The sequence below is a fragment of the Mauremys reevesii genome, linkage group 1, assembly GCF_016161935.1.
Source record: "Mauremys reevesii isolate NIE-2019 linkage group 1, ASM1616193v1, whole genome shotgun sequence".
In the NCBI taxonomy this organism is placed as follows: Eukaryota; Metazoa; Chordata; order Testudines; family Geoemydidae; genus Mauremys; species Mauremys reevesii.
The window spans coordinates 168579768-168599290 of NC_052623.1; the positions used below are offsets into that span (position 1 = coordinate 168579768).

At 40.9% G+C, this 19523-nt stretch overlaps 1 protein-coding gene across 2 annotated transcripts in view; it reads right to left on the reverse strand.

Moving 5' to 3' along the window:
- Positions 1 to 3048: 3048 nt before the first annotated feature.
- Positions 3049 to 19523, reverse strand: part of LOC120379609 (interferon alpha/beta receptor 2-like) — a 29369-nt gene continuing 12894 nt past the window's right edge. The window contains exons 4-9 of one of the 2 annotated variants that reach the window (XM_039497173.1): positions 19080 to 19209; positions 17035 to 17210; positions 13902 to 14062; positions 11233 to 11398; positions 10769 to 10890; positions 3049 to 3852 (exon numbers count right to left, since the gene is read on the reverse strand). In XM_039497173.1, coding sequence (XP_039353107.1) covers positions 3199 to 3852; positions 10769 to 10890; positions 11233 to 11398; positions 13902 to 14062; positions 17035 to 17210; positions 19080 to 19209 — 1409 coding nt within the window. In that variant the 3' untranslated portion in view covers positions 3049 to 3198. Of the gene's footprint in view, positions 3853 to 7877; positions 8507 to 10768; positions 10891 to 11232; positions 11399 to 13901; positions 14063 to 17034; positions 17211 to 19079; positions 19210 to 19523 lie in introns of those variants that run through there. The other variant, XM_039497174.1, reaches the window with a different exon arrangement.

Sequence of the window (19523 nt, forward strand, 5' to 3'; positions counted from 1 at the left end):
TGGCCATGGCACCTCCTTGTCCCCTATGCCAGAGCCAGACTGGAACAGCAGCTGGGTATGTCAGCTCTACATCAGCTAAAAGCTTCCCTATCCTGAGGAAATTCTCATCTGCTAAGAGCTGGTGGCTTTCCAGTGGCACAAAGGGGCCAGAATGAAACAGAGAATCTGACTCAAAACAGTTTATCTTCATTCTTAAACCTATCCACAAGATTAGATGGAGCATATATGTAGTATCACTAAATATTCCAGAGCAATAGTTACACATTTTCAAAAACTTTATTTTAAAAAGACATTCACAACACCTCAAAAATATAATGTAGTAGTTGATAATTTTACAAAAATGTAAAAAAAATATATATATAAAAAGTAATAAGGTAATTAAAATTAAAAAAACCCACAAAGACATCCACTTCCAGTATCAGTTAGGAATGACCAGTTGCACTAATTTAGCAGCTTGAACTGTGCTCATAAAATATTGCGTGTTTCCTGGTTTCATTACATACTTTCCGGCCATACAGTTTTTGGTTATGTCATTACAAAAAGGAATATTTCCATGCAGCATCATACATTGCATTAGAAGTTCACACTGAAATTTCTGATAGAGATTTTGTATCTATGGTACAAGTCTAAATATGTTCGGTAGTATCTCTTAATACCTTATACTATTTTAAACTGCTTTAATCATGAAGTGAAATCCTGGCTCCAATGAAACATATGACAAAAGTCCCATTGACTTATGTCGGCAAACAGCTGTCACAATAATTACACTGCTTGTGCATGCCCACTTTGTTCCTTGGGTCGTAGTGCGCATCCTCACCAGGAACACTTGTATCAATTGTACTGTAAGTGTGGGGCATTTTAAAATGGCTCCTGAATGCCAGTAATAGTCAGCATAAGCAATGTAGAGTCTACAGTGATTCTTTGTTAACCTAACTACATCAATCTTGACTCTATGCCACTCATGGAGGTGGAGTTATGAAGTCGGCATAGCAGTGCAATTATGTCGGTGGGAGAGAAATGTAAGTCTAGACACTTCCATAGCTAGGTGTCGATGTAAGCTGCTTTGTGTCAACATAACTCTGTAGTGTAGACCAGACCTTAAATAGGACCAACATTTCACCTTCAGTGTTTTGCAATGAAATATGCTTTGTGGAAAAATAATAATGCTTTATTTTATACTTCATACTTTTAAAAGAGAGTGCACTTTCTGGATCTGAACCCACCAAATGTGCTGTGACCATCTACTAGCTGGTTGGTCTCTGTTTCACTATAGATTGAAGTAAATGCTGAATCTGTTTAAACCTTATCAATATAGGAGATAAGGTTCATGAACAATGTCAATTTTCATTCTTTTCCCATGGTTTTCACTTGATCAGCTTTCTCTGAATAATCAGCTTCTGTGTAGGATTAATTCATTTACAGGAATGCAGCATTACTCTATTGTTTGCAGTAGTTAAAACATATTGCAAAGTAACCCCCCATATAGAGCAGGCCTTCCAGAGACCGCTCGTGGAGATTACTTTGTGGTGAGACCACCCATATGGTAACATCATTATTTCTGTTTCTCATGGTGAATTTTTGGTAAAGGTTTACTACTTATTAACATTTAAAGCGGACTTCTCTGTGGACCACAACATGTAAGAATTCACAAAGTTTAATTACTGGCATATACTATTGCTAGATATATTTACCTTCAGATCTGTACTTCGCTTTTATGTGTGTGAAATACAGCTCGTATTGTACATTAAAAGCTTGTCTGCACAACGGGGTTAGTTTGTTCTCAGCTGATGCATACCACTTGGTGCCCAAAACATAACTTGCTCTAACAGCATGCATATGGGACAGCTGTGTCTTCTTTCAATTTGCATCATTTCATACACATGCTGGGAGGCTTTGTGTGTACTAAGCGTGTGGCATTTTGGGTGAGTATCTGATGGTCCTTTGCTTTGCTGTTGAGCTGTGTGCATTCTGGGATTTCTCTCGCTGCACACTGTGAAATGCATTGCAGAAACCAGTGGAATTCTGGGACTTGAGGTAAAATTCAGAATTCCATGATTTTGCTCCGTCTACCCTGATTCGATTCCTCTCTATCTGGGAAGGCTAGCACCATTTTTGAACTGCTGTTGGCCAGCATGGAGGCAACAATGATCCACACCGTGATTCTGGCCACTATGAGTATACGCAGAGGCTGTCTGGACTTTATTTGAGCTCAGAGTGCTGGGTGGCTTTGGCCTCCAATCAACAAGAAGTTTCTGTGGCTACCCAGCAGCAGTAGCAGAGGAACGAGGATATCGAGCAACTGCTACTGTACTCTTCCTGGAGCAGCTTCTCTTGGTGCTGTGCCATTTCTGGGCTCAGGAAACCAGCACTGATTGGTGGGATAGGATTGTTCTGAAGATCTGGGATGACCAGCAGTGGCAACAGAATTTCAGGAGAGAGAAGGCAATCTTTTCCGAGATCTGTGCTGAATTAGCTACAGTGGCACCATACCAACATGTAAAGTCCCATAACCCACTGAGAAATGGGTTTCCATCACCATCTGGAAGTTGGCCACCCCAACTGTTACTGGTCCATAGCCAACCAATTTGATGTGGCGCAATCGCCTGTTGGAGGCACTGTCACGCAGGTGTGTGCTGGCATGCAGAAGGTACTGTTGCACCAGGTTATATATCTTGGTAATGCTCAGGAGATTATTGATGGCTATGCATGCAAGGGTTTCCTGAATTGTATTGGGGCAACTGATGGGGTCCACATGCTTATCATTTGACCCCACAAAGCAGTGTGGGACAGATGCTGGAGGCGTGCTAAAGTACCAGGTAGCACCATTGTGTAGACATGAGCGATAGTCTGCACTAACTCAATTTTCACTGAACTTAGTACACTTCGAAGGAGGACTCCAGAATCTGCACCAAGATAAGAGTTACGATTTCCCTCATGTGTACATAGGTATTTTCAATCTGCACTAACTCGAGCTAGACTGGACTAAACCCCTTGTGTAGAGAAGCCCTAAGCTACCAAAACACTGTTCATTAATACACGAGTCCTGCATGCTTTTATAATGTACAGGCATATATTTAGAATATAAAAAATGCAGAGTTCATCAGAAGCTGAATTGTATGTTCAAACCAGAAAGAGATACTCTGAAACATGACCAATTGTTTATTCATGTTTTATAAAGTGGTTCTTGCTTTCACCGATTCATCTCCTTATGTATTCAGAATCTGATGCATCACTTTCATCCGAGACACTAGGTTTTTGCCATTCATGTGAGATGTTATGATAATCTGGCTTCTTAACATCTGTGTTAGTAAAATTTTTTGATTCAAGTGCATCAGAAGCACTAGAATCTTGCAAGTCAACTGCATCCTTTTGGTGGGAGATTAATGTTGCAGAATCATCCCAGGTCTTGTCAGGGTCTCCCAGCATCACAGTATTTAAGTTTATGTTAAAGCAAGCACTGTTACTTAACTCAGAAGTTGAGGAACTGTTTACTTCAGATGAAGGATGAAAGAATACTCTACTTATGCTTTCATTTTCTCTAATGACAGATTGATGCTCTTCAGAATTTTCTGCGTCAGAACTCAGAAGTTCAGTTGCTTGACTGCTACTCTCTGCAGATGTACAGTCTATAGTCTGGTGCACGAAGGTGTTTGATTTGGCATGGGAACTTGGGTCTCTGCCCAAGATGACACGTCTGGTATAGTCACCAGAATTTTCACTATCACTTTCGCTATCATCATCAGAACTGTATTCCCACTCCTTTTTTTCCATCTCCTTATATATGATTTGTACAGAGCACACATTTTCAGGATCAGGTTCATGCACTGAGCAATGTAATTTATTTGTGGTTTCCTAAAAAAACAAAACAAAACAAAAACACACACACAAAAATTACACACCGATAAGAGTATAAGAAAGTAATCTTGTTATTTACTTTAACAACTGCCTCATCACTTTGCACTTATACTAGTACACAGGCAAAAGTGTTCAGAAGTCAATGGGTCACCCCAATATAAATGTTTTGGCATTATCTTCAAAGCTCTGAGAATTCAGAAGTCTTCCCTCTCCTGCACTCAAAAAAGAATGGCATCCTGCTCCAAAACAGAAACACAGAGAACTGGATAGGCTCTGCAATTGCATATTGGTTCTAAATAAGATCAGAAATGACCTTATGCTTTTGGCCAAAGAAAACCCCAGATTTCAAGATGTATTTTTTGTGGGAGTGTCAAATATAGTTTGTGGCGAGGTTTTGAAGAACAAGGAAAAGGGGAGGGAAAAGAAAAGTTTCTGGCTCTCTTTGCAGAGACAAATTTCCAGGACTGAAAGCTCATCTTTGAAAAGAAAATGGGTTCAGGAGGTAGTCCTGAAACTCTTCAGTACACTGATTAACTAACACTTTATATTTCCTTCTTGGAAGCTAAGGATCAACTTTTAAAGCCCTTTTAATATTTGCCACCTGTACAAAATCTTATATGTATGTATAACATCCTAGCTGTATGAATTCCCTAAGAGACATTCTCTCATATAACAAACCTGAGAAAGATTGCCCCACATATTTTGACTAAAACAAGGTAAAATGTATTTCACCAGTTAAATTTCCTTTTTGCTACTAGTCTTACCATTAATCCTCAATCATGGATTTTGTCTTCATCTGTACAATGACTGGAGACATTTACTTTAAAACCCATGCAGGGGATGTTGGCCCTGCCTACCTGGCCAACCACCAGAAGAGTTATTCTAAACCAGGGGTGGGCAAACTTTCTGGGCTGAAGGCCACATCTGGGTGGGGAAATAGTATGCCGGGCCGGGGCAGGGGGTTGAGGTGTGGGAGGGAAGGGGCTCAGGACAAGGGATTGGGGCAGAGGAGGAGTGCGGAGAGTATGAGGGGGCTAAGGGAAGGGGGTTGGGGTGCAGGAAGGGTATGGAGTGCAGGAAGGGGCTCAGGGCAGGGGTGCAGACTGAGATGGGGCTCAGGGCAGGGGTGCACAGGGGTGCAGGATGCGGCAGGGAGCTCAGGGCAGGGAGCTGGGGTGCAGGAGGGGTGCGGGGTTTATGAAGGGGCTCAGGGCAGGGAGTTGGGGTGCAGGAGGGGTGCGAGGTACAGACAGGGGGCTTAGGGCAGGGAGTTGGGGGGTGGGGTACAGGAGGGGTTAGGGCTCCAGCCCTGCTTCCCTCAAGCGGCTCCGGGGTGGCCTGGAGGCAAAGGCATCGCATGGAGCCCTGTGCCCTCTCCCCCACCAAGGGCCGCAGGCTGGATCCAAAGCCCTGAGGGGCCGTAGTTTGCCCACCCCTGTTCTAAACCTATAAGTTCTTAAGTGTTTTCCAGCTTTGACAGTTAATAGTAGTTATTACAGATTTGGTCATACATTTGTAGTTGGCCATGAGAAAATGGCAATTCTAGAATACTAACATGCTTATTTCTTTTCTTCTAGTGAAATTTCCATTCCATTCTCTAGCATAAACTCTCCCCTAATCCTCACTGATATAAGAATACACTAAAAAATGATGAAAGAGAGACCAAGGGGTAAGAGAGAAATCCCGAATCCTGTGGCATATCTATTTTGGAACCACTAGTTAGAGCACACTCGTGGGGATGATTGCAGATCCAGTTTATAACATCTGATATACAAGGAATCTGAAGGCCAGACTTCTTCTACGTATATGTATTTCAGCAAAGATGTTCTTTGCATGGGAGACTGCTGATGACATTGTAGAGCAAGTCCAGGCTTCCTCAGGAAATGACATACCCTGAAGACTTGTATGCTTCCTCAAAGCAACATCTTATCCACCTGACCAAAGAAGCCCTTCATGACTTGTCTCCTTCACACCCTGGGTGTAATGACATAAGTAAAATACTGGGCTTTTATTCAGTGTGTGATAGATCAATTGTAAGAGCTCGTTTCCACATTTCATCCAGAGTTTTCTTTTTTTCGTATGAAGGTGCTGAATTTTTAGCACCTCTTGGTCTCCTGTCCTCTTGTGGACAATAAAAAATAAGAACAGCTCTAGGAATTGTTCTGGTGTTGGCCCTCCAGAATGACAAGGGAAGAGATTTCCTGCATAATTAGCATTGTCTTTCCTGACTGCTGAACTTTGGGGCCTAGGACATCATAGGTTGGTATGAAATTCTAGAGCATTTCCATACTGTACTAGAGAGGCACCATTCTCTAATGGGTGGGCATCAGATTGGGACCGAGAAAAGCTGTGTTCTATTTTTTTACTTCCCCTCTCTCTGTCTGTTTTTCCTCCACATCTTTATGTACCTTGTCTATTTAGAGTGTAAGATCTTCAAGGTGTCCATAGATTTTAAATTGTGACATCATGCCATAAAGGCTCTAGCCAAACCAGCAGAAAACAGAGCCACTTTCAGGGCAGCCGATGCTTCAAACTCTTTTCTCAGGAAGTGCTCTGCATCTGTTAACAGGGTTCACACCCCTCCCCCTTAGATTACAGTCTAAGTCAGGGGAAGGCTTTTGATACCATCTGCCAGCAAGTTAATGAAGTATGGGGTGGATGAATGGACTACAAGATAGACAGAAAGCTGGCTGGATCATCCGGCTCAATGGGTAGCGATCAATGGCTCCATGTCTAGTTGGCAGCCAGTATCAAGTGGAGTGGCCCAAGGGTCGGTCCTGGGGCTGGTTTTGTTCAATATCTTCATTAATGATCTGGAGGATGGCATAGACTGCACTCTCAGCAAGTCTGTAGATGACACTAAACTGGGAGGAGTGATAGATATGCTGGAGGGTAGGGATAGGATACAGAGGGACTTAGACAAATTAGAGGATTGGGCCAAAAGAAATCTGATGAGGTTCAACAAGGACAAGTGCAGAGTCCTGCACTTACGATGGAAGAATCCCATGCACTGCTATAGACTAGGGACCGAGTGGCTAGGCAGCAGTTTTGCAGAAAAGGACCTACGGGTTACAGTGGACGAGAAGTTGGGTATGAGTCAACAGTGTGCCCTTGTTGCCAAGAAGGCTAATGGCATTTTGGGCTGTATAAGTAGGAGCATTTCCATCAGATCGAGGGACATGATCATTCCCCTCTATTCGGCATTAGTGAGGCCTCATCTGAAGTACTGTGTCCAGTTTTGGGCCCTACGCTACAAGAAGGATGTGGAAAATTGGACAGAGTCCAGCGGAGGGCAACAAAAATGATTAGGGGGCTGGAGCACATGACTTATGAGGAGAGGCTGAAGGAACTGGGATTATTTAGTCTGCAGAAGAGAAGAGTGAGGGGGGGATTTGATAGCTGCTTTCAACTACCTGAAAGGGGGTTTCAAAGAGGATGGATCTAGACTGTTTTTAGTGGTACCTGATGACAGAACAAGGAGTAATGGTCTCAAGTTTCAGTAGGGGAGGTTTAGGTTGGATATTAGGAAAAACTTTTTCACTAGTAGGGTGGTGAAGCACTGGAATGGGTTACCTAGGGAGGTGGTGGAATCTCCTTCCTTAGAGGTTTTAAAGGTCAGGTTTGACAAAGCCCTGGCTGGGATGATTTAGTTGGGGATTGGTCCTTGTGGCAGGACCGGGGTAAACCCCTAGAATGCCCTGCTAAAATGCTGGCTAAGCCCTGCTTTCTGGTAGGGCAGCCAGCAGAGAGCCCAGCTGCAGGCCTTAACGAGGGCCAGCTCACAGCAATGACTTGAGCTAAGTAGAGACAGCTGGGCTGAGAGAGGGGAGGGCTATAAAAGCTCTGGAGAAAGCTCAGTCAGGAGGCTAACCTGGGAGGAGATAGGAGGTTCACATCTCTGTCTCCTCACCAAAGGCAAGGAGCCTCAAGGGCCAGGAGACCCTAGGAAGGGTCTGACTGGGGATAGCTGTTGTGGGAATAAGGGGGACTACACACTGTTGCACTGTAAATAAAGACACAATGGTGAAGCACTGAAGAAGGCATGGGGACTCTTTATTTAACCTGCTGGCACAGGCTCGAGAGGGTGGAGATCTGGTGTGGACCTTGTGACAGGGCCTGCTTTGAGCAGGGGGTTGGACTAGATGACCTCCTAAGGTCCCTTCCAAACCTGATAGTCTGTGATTCTATGAAAGAACCTCAGGGGAGAGCCCATAGGAGCATGCTCTGTGGAGGAAGTGAAAACCCCAGCCAAGAGAGGTCACAGTATCCATTTCAGAAGTGGGCAAGGGATGTTAGCATTCTGATTCACAAGGAAGTAGAGCCTTAAAGTGACCCAAAACACTGCTCATTGTGCCTTTCCTGGGGGAAGGAAATCAGAAATAATGGGTGGAATGGGGGCAATTTTCTGAGCTAGAGTTAAAAGTGATGCTCCTGGTGGCGTGTCTCAAAGATTTTCTCATTGAAGGTTGGCTGCAGCATAAAGAGGCAGATGAACCACACCAGCTGACTTCAGAGCCCCATTTCCTACAAGAGTCAGAGGGCTTGGTGCAATGAAGGCACAGGTCTCTTTCAGCAGCTGGTTGGAGGACAGCTTCAAAGACAGAAGAGTGCCTTTGCCATGTTGGATTATTCTGGTATGACGACAGAGTGCCTGAGGGGAGGAAAGAGAGCCTGCTTTTCAGGAAATGCTTCCATCAGAGGTCCCCAAAGAACAGTAGTTTCTCAAAACATGCCCCAGAAAAACAGAAATCAGAAAGGGAAGTTTTACACTACAGTAAAAGTGAACAAGTTAAACCTGAAAATCAATAAGGAAGAGAAAGAGGACCTCCAGGACTGCTTCTGCCAGCAGAGGTAGAACATCTGGCAGTTTGCAGGATGGACAGGACCAAAAGTTCTCTATGCCTCCTTTAAAGCATTAGACCTGCCTCAGTCTACATAGGGGGAAGGAAAACCTAGAACAGGTATGTCTAGCTTGAGCATTAAATGGCTATCATTTATATTTCCTTTTTTTTTTAATTAAGAAAAAAGCTATGGCATTTCTTATATGTTGATTTACCATTACTGGCATGCTGAAAGCCTATATATCTACTTTAGCGGCACCCTTGAATCCTGAGCAAACCTCAGAGGTTAAGGACCTGATTCAATTCCCAATGCAGTAAATGGAAAGACTCACTAAATGTAATGGGAGCTGGATCAGGCCCTTAGGCAGACCACAATGGTTAAAGCCTTAAATAGGCAGGGACAACATCAAGCTATGGGCAGATCAAAACATCCCAAATATTGGAAGCTACCCTGGCATGCTGCAAAGAGAGATGGAAAGAGTCTAGCACATGTGCACATTTTCCTTTTTAAAAAAATATTCCTAATTAGCACTGGTTAAAACATGGGCTTTTTCCTTGTGAGTTTTTTGTCCAAAAACCAAAACATTTTAATTTGGAATTGCTACTGTAGTGGGTGATGAGCAATGTTGTTTGTGTATTTCACACCCCCATTCTTCTCTACAGGCCGGCTCCCTAGTTAGACTACATCCCCCCCCAGGGGGGGTTACATTATGGGAGTCCGTGGCCATGGTGAGCTATAGTGAGATCATCAAGTGAGATACCATCTGGGCAGGGGGACCAGCTCAAGGCATAGAGAATGGGGACATGAGGAAACCAAACTCTTACTTCCACGAGGTACCATGGCAGGATAGCTATATACAAATATTTCAGTTTTTTAGTTTGGGATATTGGTTTTTTTGTTGAAAAAAAAAAGTTCAGTGGAAAGCAGTTATTTGCTTAAAAAAAATGTGTTTAGTTGAAATCTCAATTTTCTATCCAAAAACAGTTTTCATGGAAAGTTTTCAACCATTGCTATTCATAACTTCAATAGCTGTACTATGGAAACCATCATTTTATAATACACAAAAACATATAGATCATGCTTATGTTCCTGAACCTATATGGTCATTTTCATATTCTAGATATTCCCAAATTCTGTGTAATTCAACAATTTATTGGAGAAGCCTTGAGTCTACAGGTAAACATGACAGTAATTATATATTTAGCAATATCTTACAAGCAGCTTTGGACATTAAACCAATGTTGGCTAGGGTGCCAGGAATATCTAGTAATCATAGCATAAAGTTATAAGTGATCTTTTACCCTACAACAGGACAAAAGTCAGAAATGAGCAGAAGATTTTAACTTTTAATCCATACCTTTTTATTAATCTGTTAATTTAGTTTATTAATTTTAGTTCATTAATTACTATGCTAGTTTCAAATCACCTACGTTGTAGCAGAACTAGCAAAGAACTGTTTTGATAAAGATACAGTATTTAAGCAATTTAAGCTACAACATTTAGTAACCTTCAGATAAGTATTTTGTCCCCCCCACCCCAAGGTAAGCTGCAAATTGAATAATGAATATTCTTCCCACATTAGCAATATGTCCTAAACTTCCCAGGCTGAGAGTGGCAGGAGACACATCATTAGTTAATCTCTCACTTTCTGCCCTTCAGTTTCCACAATGTCCAGACTTCTTGTGATGCTCTGGCATTCACCATGCTGATGACACCACAACACCCTTTGAAAACCTTCTAGAGCAGTGGTTCTTAAACTTTTGTACTGGTGACCCCTTTCACACAGCAAGCCTCTGTGTGTGACCCCCCCCCTCATAAATTAAAAACCCTTTTTATATATTTAACACCATTATAAATGCTGGAGGCAAAGTGGGGTTTAGGGTGGAGGCTGACAGCTCGTGACCCCCACAGGGGTCCCAAACCCCAGTTGGAGAACCCCTATTCTAGAGAACAGAGCTTGCCCATAAGGAGGCCAGAAGGATAAGATACCTATATCTTGCTACTTGCTGTATAAACATTATGAGCCCTTTCCTCTCCCCCACCAGGTAAATTAAATATGAAAAAGACATACCAAAGCTTTTGGCCACGGTTTACTTTTTAAGCAAATGAAACCTCCTTTATACAATCCTAGTAGGAAGATGCCTATTACCAATGAAACAAGTCCACCATTTATGATTGGAATTATACTATAACCTGCAAATGGAAGAAAAAACATACTGAGTAAAACCTGATAGATGCAGGAGAGATTTCCAATTTATCTTATTTTATATTACACACTTATTTAAGATTGAAAAGGACAACGCTGTATCACTGAAAACAATTCAAGAGCTATTTGTACAGCCAGCAGGATTAGCCAAAGATATCAGGTACTTCATATGCCATTTATAGGTCCAATCAAATGTCTATCAAAAGATGCTTTCTCTCTTACTGGGATATTTACCAGTTACCCTTTTCTGAAAATACTATTAAAAACTAAAAAACAACCATACTGACAACCTGACCCCCTCCCCCACCAAACTTTAAAATATGTGATACCTGGTTGAGTGTTGGACCTGGTGATTATACATTTCAAGGCCGAAGGGGTGGAATGATGGTTTAATGATGCAGCCACAGCAACAGACACACAATAATTTGTATTTGAATGCAAGCTTCCAACAACATAGCTAAAGCTTTCTTCAGAGGTTTCATTCTTAATAGGAATCTGCCATGAAAACAATATCTTATTGAAACCTGTTTGTCTAAATGGAGTTGTTAAACATTGATTAAAAAAAACTTGCATATAATAGCTATTTTAATATCCCACTGTGAAGCTGTACAGTGGCAAGTACAACTGAGTTGTATAGTTGGGGGTGGGGGTAGAGTGAGGAGGAAGCATAGCACTTTTTCAGTTTGAGAGAAGGAAAACAGTTACTAGAGCTCAAGGACTGACCCTACACTTCTGTCCACTGGATTCAATTTATTACAAGCATATTATTACAGATAACTCAATCTTACAAGTTCTACATTAGCAAGAAGATGCACCATAAAACGGCACTTTTGCTGTTCAGCAGAAAAGCTAGCTGTCTTGTATCTACATTCCTTTTCTCTTTCTTCAAATTTATCTGTCTTCACAGTGGATTATTAAAGACTTTTAGAAGAGTCCCCTTCAATGTTTTGATTATTATTGTTCCTTACATCTGATCTCACAAGCTTAGCTGAATTGGGCTGGGTCAGTTCTTAGATAGGGGGCCTAGATGCTGCAGAAAACAGTGTAATTGAATCACTCATATTTTGGTGATTAGACAACTGTGACCGGCACTGTGGAAATACTTCCTGTAGGTAGTCTTGCACTTCTCTATGAGTCAGTAATGAACCCAGCCCACATTTTCATCTGGAGACAATTCTTATTTAATGTCTGTCCCAATCTGTTGTCATGTAATATTGAACAACCATATGACCGAATGCACCCCAGTATTCACACCCTACATACCATAGTAATAATCTTTGTACAAAATATGCCTTGTAAGATATCATTTGAAAACTAATAACTGGCTTGTCAATCATATCAAGGTGAAATGTGACCAACAACATTATATGGAGAGTTATAAAGATAAGTAGAAATTAGATCTGAAATGTGTTTACCAGAAAAGCCTGGGTAAACCAGTTTCTCAAAGACAAAGGACAAGCTAATGCCTCTAGCCAGGAGGCATCAAAGTTTGTGGGCAATCACCTACCAAGTGGCCATTCTTTGGCAAGGAAGGGGGAGCATGAACAAACAAACATCTGCATTTTAGCAAACAACAGCATGGACCCTCTTCATCACCAGACTCCATGTCTCTGTCCTCACAGTGAGAATGAACGTTATTGAGGGGTAACTTTCAGGAAAATGCATTTCAGAAGGCGACAACTATAAAAGTGAGGGGCAAAAACACTCCAAGTTCTCTCTCACTATCCATCTCTCTCTTTCACCTACGACAACAAAAGAATCAACCTTTGGACTCTTGGAGAAGATCCTGGTCAGCAATGTTACTGGAAACATGTGGTAAGAGACTTCACCTTGAACCAAATCAAGTTTGTTAAGTTTGGTACTAGGAAGCATTTTATCTTTATTTCTCTTGTATCATTTGTGAATTTAATGCCTTATACTTGTACTCACTTAAACTCCATTTCCTTGTAGTTAAATAAACTTGTTTTATTCTTTAGTCAAAAGTAATCCATTGTTGTCAACTGTGGGTGTAGCTCCATTTAGGGTAGCAGACTATTGTATACTTATTTCCTTAGAGGGGCAAAGGACCTAATATATCTGGACTGCCCAGGAGAGGGCCATATAGTACAGAACACAGGTTTTGGGGGAAAATCCAGGGTGTTGGAGTCACCCTGCAAGTGGTCACCAAGGCTGGTGTAAGTGAGTGTGAGACTGATATGTGACTGGCAGGCTACAGCTTAGACACAGATACTCGGGGTGTTACCCGCATGCTGCAAGGCTGTTTCTGAGCAGCCCAAGTGGAAGATACAGCAGCAAAGCATTGTGTGACACCCAGGATTGCAGGGCAAGAGTGACACCACCCCACACTGGTCTGGCTTATACCCTAGAATGTTATAAACTGTCAAGATTCATTTTAGAGGCAACTTCATTTTAGAGGCAGGAGAAGTGATCTCCTTATACAGTTCACTCTGGGATCCTTCAGGATGAAAGCGACAATGTAAATGTGTTCTTTACTTTTCAAGTGAGTTGAAGGAAAGGCTCACTACAATTTAAAATTGGGATAGGGGAGCTCCTAGCGGGGAAAAAAGGCACTTTTGATATTCACTAGCACTGAGTTTACTTTTCTTATCAATACTATGTGATACCATAAGAACGGACATACCAGAACAAACCAATGGTCTACCTAATTAGCTATTTTATCTCTAGCAGTAGCCAATGTCAGATGCTTCAAAGGAATGAAGGGAATCCCCTACACTGCACTTACTGGTGAATACTTTATCACTGTGGGGTGGAATGAAGGGCAGAAGGATTTCCTCCTCTACCCAAATCATCAGCTCATGCCTCAAGAAGGCTCACATTTATCCTAAGTAGTGTAAACCACTGACAATAGTCTTATTCATATAAAGAGCTAGGATAAGATACAACAGAGCTCATCTTCAGCAAGCTTCCTTACTGCTCAAGCCAATTTATATTTTATGCTTTGAACATTTTTCTTTAAATCTTATTACAAGTTACTCACCTTTTCCTTTCTATCAAATGATTCCACTGTTATCGTATAATCAAGTTTGTGATATATATCAATTAAAGAACTTCCTTTTAAATACGTGGCTGGAAGTTTTACTGTCACATTTATGCAGGTTGGACAAGCAGTAAGATTAACTGCTGGTGGACCCAGGTATGCTGTTTAAAGAAAAAGAAAACAACCCCCAAAAATATAACTACATTTATATATTTAATATCAGTTAGACAAGCTGTAAAAATCAAGTAAATTCCCATGTACCAGATGATTGACTAATTAGTTGTCCAACAGGGCTTGAAATTACCAAAGATTCAGGGGAAAATTGTTCCTCCAATTTTTTTTTTTTTTTAGCAGAGGGAATAAAAATAGAGAAAAACCTAAAACAACCCAAAAACTACCATGGGAGAAAAGGGGATTGGGTAGGGGGGTGGGAAGAGAGGGGAGTTGAGACTAAACAGCAGCATCCCTTGTTTCTCCAGCCCCACAGAAGCCCTTCTGTGTGAATTCTGTGCAACTGAGGCTCTGTTTGTTTGGCTTGGAGGCGACTACAGGCTGATGGGGAAGGGGTGAACATTGTTTTCCGTGGCAGCATCTTCTAGTTAAACACTTGAAGTACCCATACGAATTAATCCCTGCAGGTGGCCCCTCCACACACAAATACCCCTTGGAACATAGACAAAGGGACTAACTGTTGGCCAGGAACCACTGGCCACAGAGCTCCAAAGGGAGATGCACTCTTGCAGGTGACTGTGAGGCAGGACCTGAGGAATATCATCCTGAGCCGGGCTTCTGCATGAATGCTTTTGCCCTCAAAACAATATCTGGAGATCCTGTTTCTCAGAACGCCCAGGAATTTGGAGATCCATGAGCCCTGACAATTCCCTAAGTTTAAAAACTAGGCAGACATTTTCTCCACTGCACAACATAGCAGAATCTCCAAAGCCTGAAGGTCAAAAGTTTTGCACTTCACTGATCCTTCTGCAAGTTCTGTGTTTTGATCTAATTAGTTATTGTCTACACAGAGCTTTGAAAAATCTAAAACATGCCATCTAAGTGCTAACTACTTGTCTGGTTCATTATTATAATCATATAGGTAAAATAATTAAACATTTTAAAGAGGTGGAGTTCTGACCTTGCTCCAAACAGGGGCATGCACACACTTAATACTGTCCAAATCTTACTCCCCACCCCTTCCTGTGGCTTGCCTGTTTAATTTATGCAAAACAATAATAAACCTCAGCCTAAGCTTTCACCTGAACGTGGTTGTTCCCATGGTTTTTGACTGCAAGAGTCATCTGTCTCTGCCTCAGATCATTCTGCCAAGGACAGAGAGGCTCCAACCCTTCCTATTTTATGGGTAGGAGTAAATCAGATGCTTTAGGGCGGTGTTTCCCAAACTTGGGATGCCACTTGTGTAGGGAAAGCCCCTGGCGGGCTGGGCCGGTTTGTTTACTTGCCGCGTCCACAAGTTCGGCTGATCGTGGCTCCCACTGGGCAAGGTTCGCTGCTCCAGGCCAATGGGAGCTGCTGGAAGCAGTGCGGGCCAAGGGACATACTGGCCACCGCTTCCAGCAGCTCCCATTGCCCTGGAGCAGTGAACCGCGGCCAGAGGGAGCCGCGATTGGCTGAACCTGCGGACGCGGCAGGTAAACAAGTTTGGGAAACACTGCTTTAGGGTAATGGATCAGAACAGCCCTGCATTTCTACTCAGGGCCATCTTGGTTTAAATATGCACCAGGAAAAGAAAAAGAAAAAGAAAAAGTAAAGAGATAAGTTGCCCTGGTTAAAACATTTACCATTTGAGCTTGGCTCTTCAGTAAACTGATAATACTTTTCTGTAAGTTTACAAAACAGCAAACACAGAGGTGGCATGGGAAAGATGCTAGTGCACCCTCATCCATGCAAACGTATAAATGCGAAACAGCTGGAGAACACTGTTACAGAGTAATATTTTTATTTTTCTGATACGTATCTATGAAAAATAGGTGTTTGGAACAATGAAGTCTGAATACAAGGTACAATTTACCATTTCCAATTTTTTAGAACAATCTCATTGTAAGGCACTATGTTGATGAGTCAGCTGAGGAAAAGTGTAACATTATTTTCAAGTTTAGGGTTCTCTGCTTCCCCAGTTAAATGGGCATTGATGTTTGGACAGAAGAAGACAGGAAGAAGGGTGTGTGTGGGGGAAGCTATATAAGTCACCTGAAGTTGCAATAAGGGCTACACTATTCCCTGAAGGCCTGCAAATTTGAGATGCAAAATAGCATAACCACTATTTTTAAAACTAATGGAGAAACTTCCATTCATGAAAATGTTACTTTAATTTTAATGCTAACAAGCCAGGGTATTTCAGAGTCTTTGAGCTGAGTTGATCCTATTTCTGTAACCTTGTACCTAACATGAGGTACAGCAGTCTCTGTGTTCAGTTTAACCACTTGCTCCCTGATATAAATGGTCCTTATTTCAAGAGAGAAAAAAAGAAATTAGTGGGGCGATATTGTTAATAGGACTCCAGGGAAAAGCAGCCTCTAGCAGTATTAGGCCATCATTGCTAATGAGCATCTGGTGTTTATGTGAGACATACCAAAGGGGGCAGGGGGAAATCAAGGTGACAGCTAGAATGGAAACAGATATTCCTTCACTTCTCAACTTTTGGTTTTGCCCGTTCAACAGTTAATCAATTAACTATCTTCAAAAAGGTAGATTATGCAATTTATAAATGTAGTAATTTTTTTTTATTTCTACTCTCAAATGTCCCAAATGATCCTACCACCTTTATAAAAGTCTGTAATAAATACACATAAAAGAAATTGGTTCTTATATATGCACAGTGGAAGGAAATCTATTCCAACATTTGCTTTTTCATTCAAAACCATTGCTTGTTTCTATTCATAAGAACTATTCAAGCCATGTATTATGTATAGATAGCTTTCTATTGATTATAAAACATTAAATATACACTAGATGATATGTTAGCTCAAAACATCTTACATAAAATAGTGTATCACCAACTAAATTACTTCTGAGTTATTTATAGTACCATTAGTAAAACACTGGTTATGTATAGCTGAGAATAAAAAGAAGAAAATGAACAAAAGCAGATAAAATAGAATAGTTAGCAAAAACTTACTGGTGGTATATGGAGAGAATTGAAATATAGATGAATTTAATACTTTATGTCCTGTGATGCTCTGAACCATTGCTATGTAGGTATAAGTACATTCTTCATACTCCTTTGTCAAGTTACAGAAGAGGCGTGTGGTATTTGAACATTCTTTAGCAATTTTCCATTTGTTTTCTGATCCACTTTAAGTTGAAAGAAAAAAAAACAGTGTTGTTCAAAGGATCTTCTGATTTGTGACTGTTCCTCTGGAGAGTAACATGAAAACTCAGAGATGCACTGGATGAAGCGATCACTGCTCTTACCTTCAACAGTGTCAAAAATAATCAAAACCACAAAGACTAGTAAAATCTGAATGGTTTATTTAGAGTGTACCTACATGAAGAGTGGAAGAGAGGCACATGTTTAACATGTGCCTCTCTTCCACAAAGAAAAACTGGACAAAGAAAACTGGAAAAACAAAATCTCAAACCACAACTAACCAGAATGCTTAAGGGATAAAAACAAAAGTGATATACAAGAAGTGTCAGTTATAAGCTTTGCACAGGATCTCCCACTCACCTCGGCAACATAAAATAAACTTCCTGAAGAGGGACCCCACTTGCTCCTCTTCTCAAAAGGCTACCCCCATCTACTCACTCTACTAGGGTTAATCTCCTTTAGGACCATATTGGCTCCTTCCCTGGTCCATATAGGTTATATACATATATACACACTAATTTCTTCTCAACAAAACCCTACCCAAAATCAAACCACCACCACAACAAAATCTGGTAAGTAACAATGTTTGCAGCCCCTCACATTTTTCACTCTGCTTGTAGGTCATACTCCGCTTCTCCTGAACTCTTCATCTTCTCTATTTAAAATGTCAACTCATTGGGCCAAGGACTCTCTTATTATGTGTTTTCACACTGTGTTGCACAATAGGGCTCCAATCTGAGATGGGTCCGTACATGCTACTGTATTACAAATAATAAATAGAATGGGGGAGAATCCTCTTTACTTAAATGTGACCTGCAAAGGATTACTTAAAAAAAAATAGTTTAACCCTGAAAATTGTTTGCCTATCTCAAGACAGCCTGAGACAGAACAGCATTTGACATATAACACTGAGCACCCAGATGGGATCCCATTTCAGGTTCCTCTTCCCATGTGTCCAGTTCTGTGATGATGACACAGATCATATTTCTGTTATGACAAAAATATTAGGAAGCCACACTGCATTATGGAACATCAAAGGTAAGCAGCATTTAAAACATGACATGGTATGTTCTTGAAAAGTTTAATTTATTTTATATTCTTAAGGTTATAAAATTGTTTTTTAAAAAAATGTGGATGTCTTTTTTGTTTTTTAAAGACCATTTAGGTAACCTCTTATTGGCAGTGTCTGTTGGCTTGACAGATTTCCTGGTACCTGTGTTGGCACAGAATGAGGCATTCTGGAGTGGGGTGGGGAAACAGGAACTGGACAGCGTTATGCTGGGGAAAGGGAGAGTTTGGAGTGAAATCCAAAAAGTTAGTTTAAATGTATTTATTTTTATTTATAGTTATCTAACCCTTGTTTGGTGTTGTTATATGCCCAGTATCCCAGATTATGTGGGGCACTCAGCATATATGTTATCACCAGTTTGAAAAATATTTGCTTTAAAGCTCAGTGTGCTCTGCACACATGCATTATCAAACATAGTATGGCTCAGCACCAGTCAGCCAATCCATCACACTTCCAAAGGGCTTGTGGCCCAATCTCTCAGTTAAGGTATAGTACTTTGCACTGATGAAAGAATAAGTAACAGAAATTATCAACAACAGCTGAAGTTATCATTCCTTTGATAAATACAGGTTTCTTCCATGTACAAATTTGCTCTAGGAATTAATGTGTACTTGTTTAAAATTGTTCAAATAGCTACTCATATCCTAAAACCTAATTCTTTCCCTTGTATCTGATGAATGGCAAATTTCAGAAAATCTATTTGGAAAACAAAATAGTCAATAGAATATTTTGACTAGTATGTACGAAAAAGTACAAATTCATGTACAGTATGAAAGGAACAAACCTGAGACCTATGTACATCACATCATAGTATGTTGGCATAGTTGTATTACTTCCTGGTTCCCATGATAAAATGTGCTCGAAATTCTGAGAGTTCATTGTTAAATTCTGAGGTGGATTTATCACAGATGCTTCTAGATTAAAAGAAAAAGTTGCTAAGATTAAGAAGCATTCGAAAAGGACAGCAAATGCAATATCATTATACATGGTGAGTCTACTCACCAATTAGTTAAATATCAGCCCCCAAAAAGATAAGAAAACTACAAGATTGAAGATGAAGTCATTTTAAATTGCACATTCATTGCATTGGAGGCACAAGTGCACGGGACTGTTCTGCAGGATATTATCCATATAACTTTCTTACATGGAAATGCATAGTGAAGTCAAAAGGATACTGGATGGAAGTATACACATCTTTTGAGCTATTTCAAGGATTGTGCTTAAAATA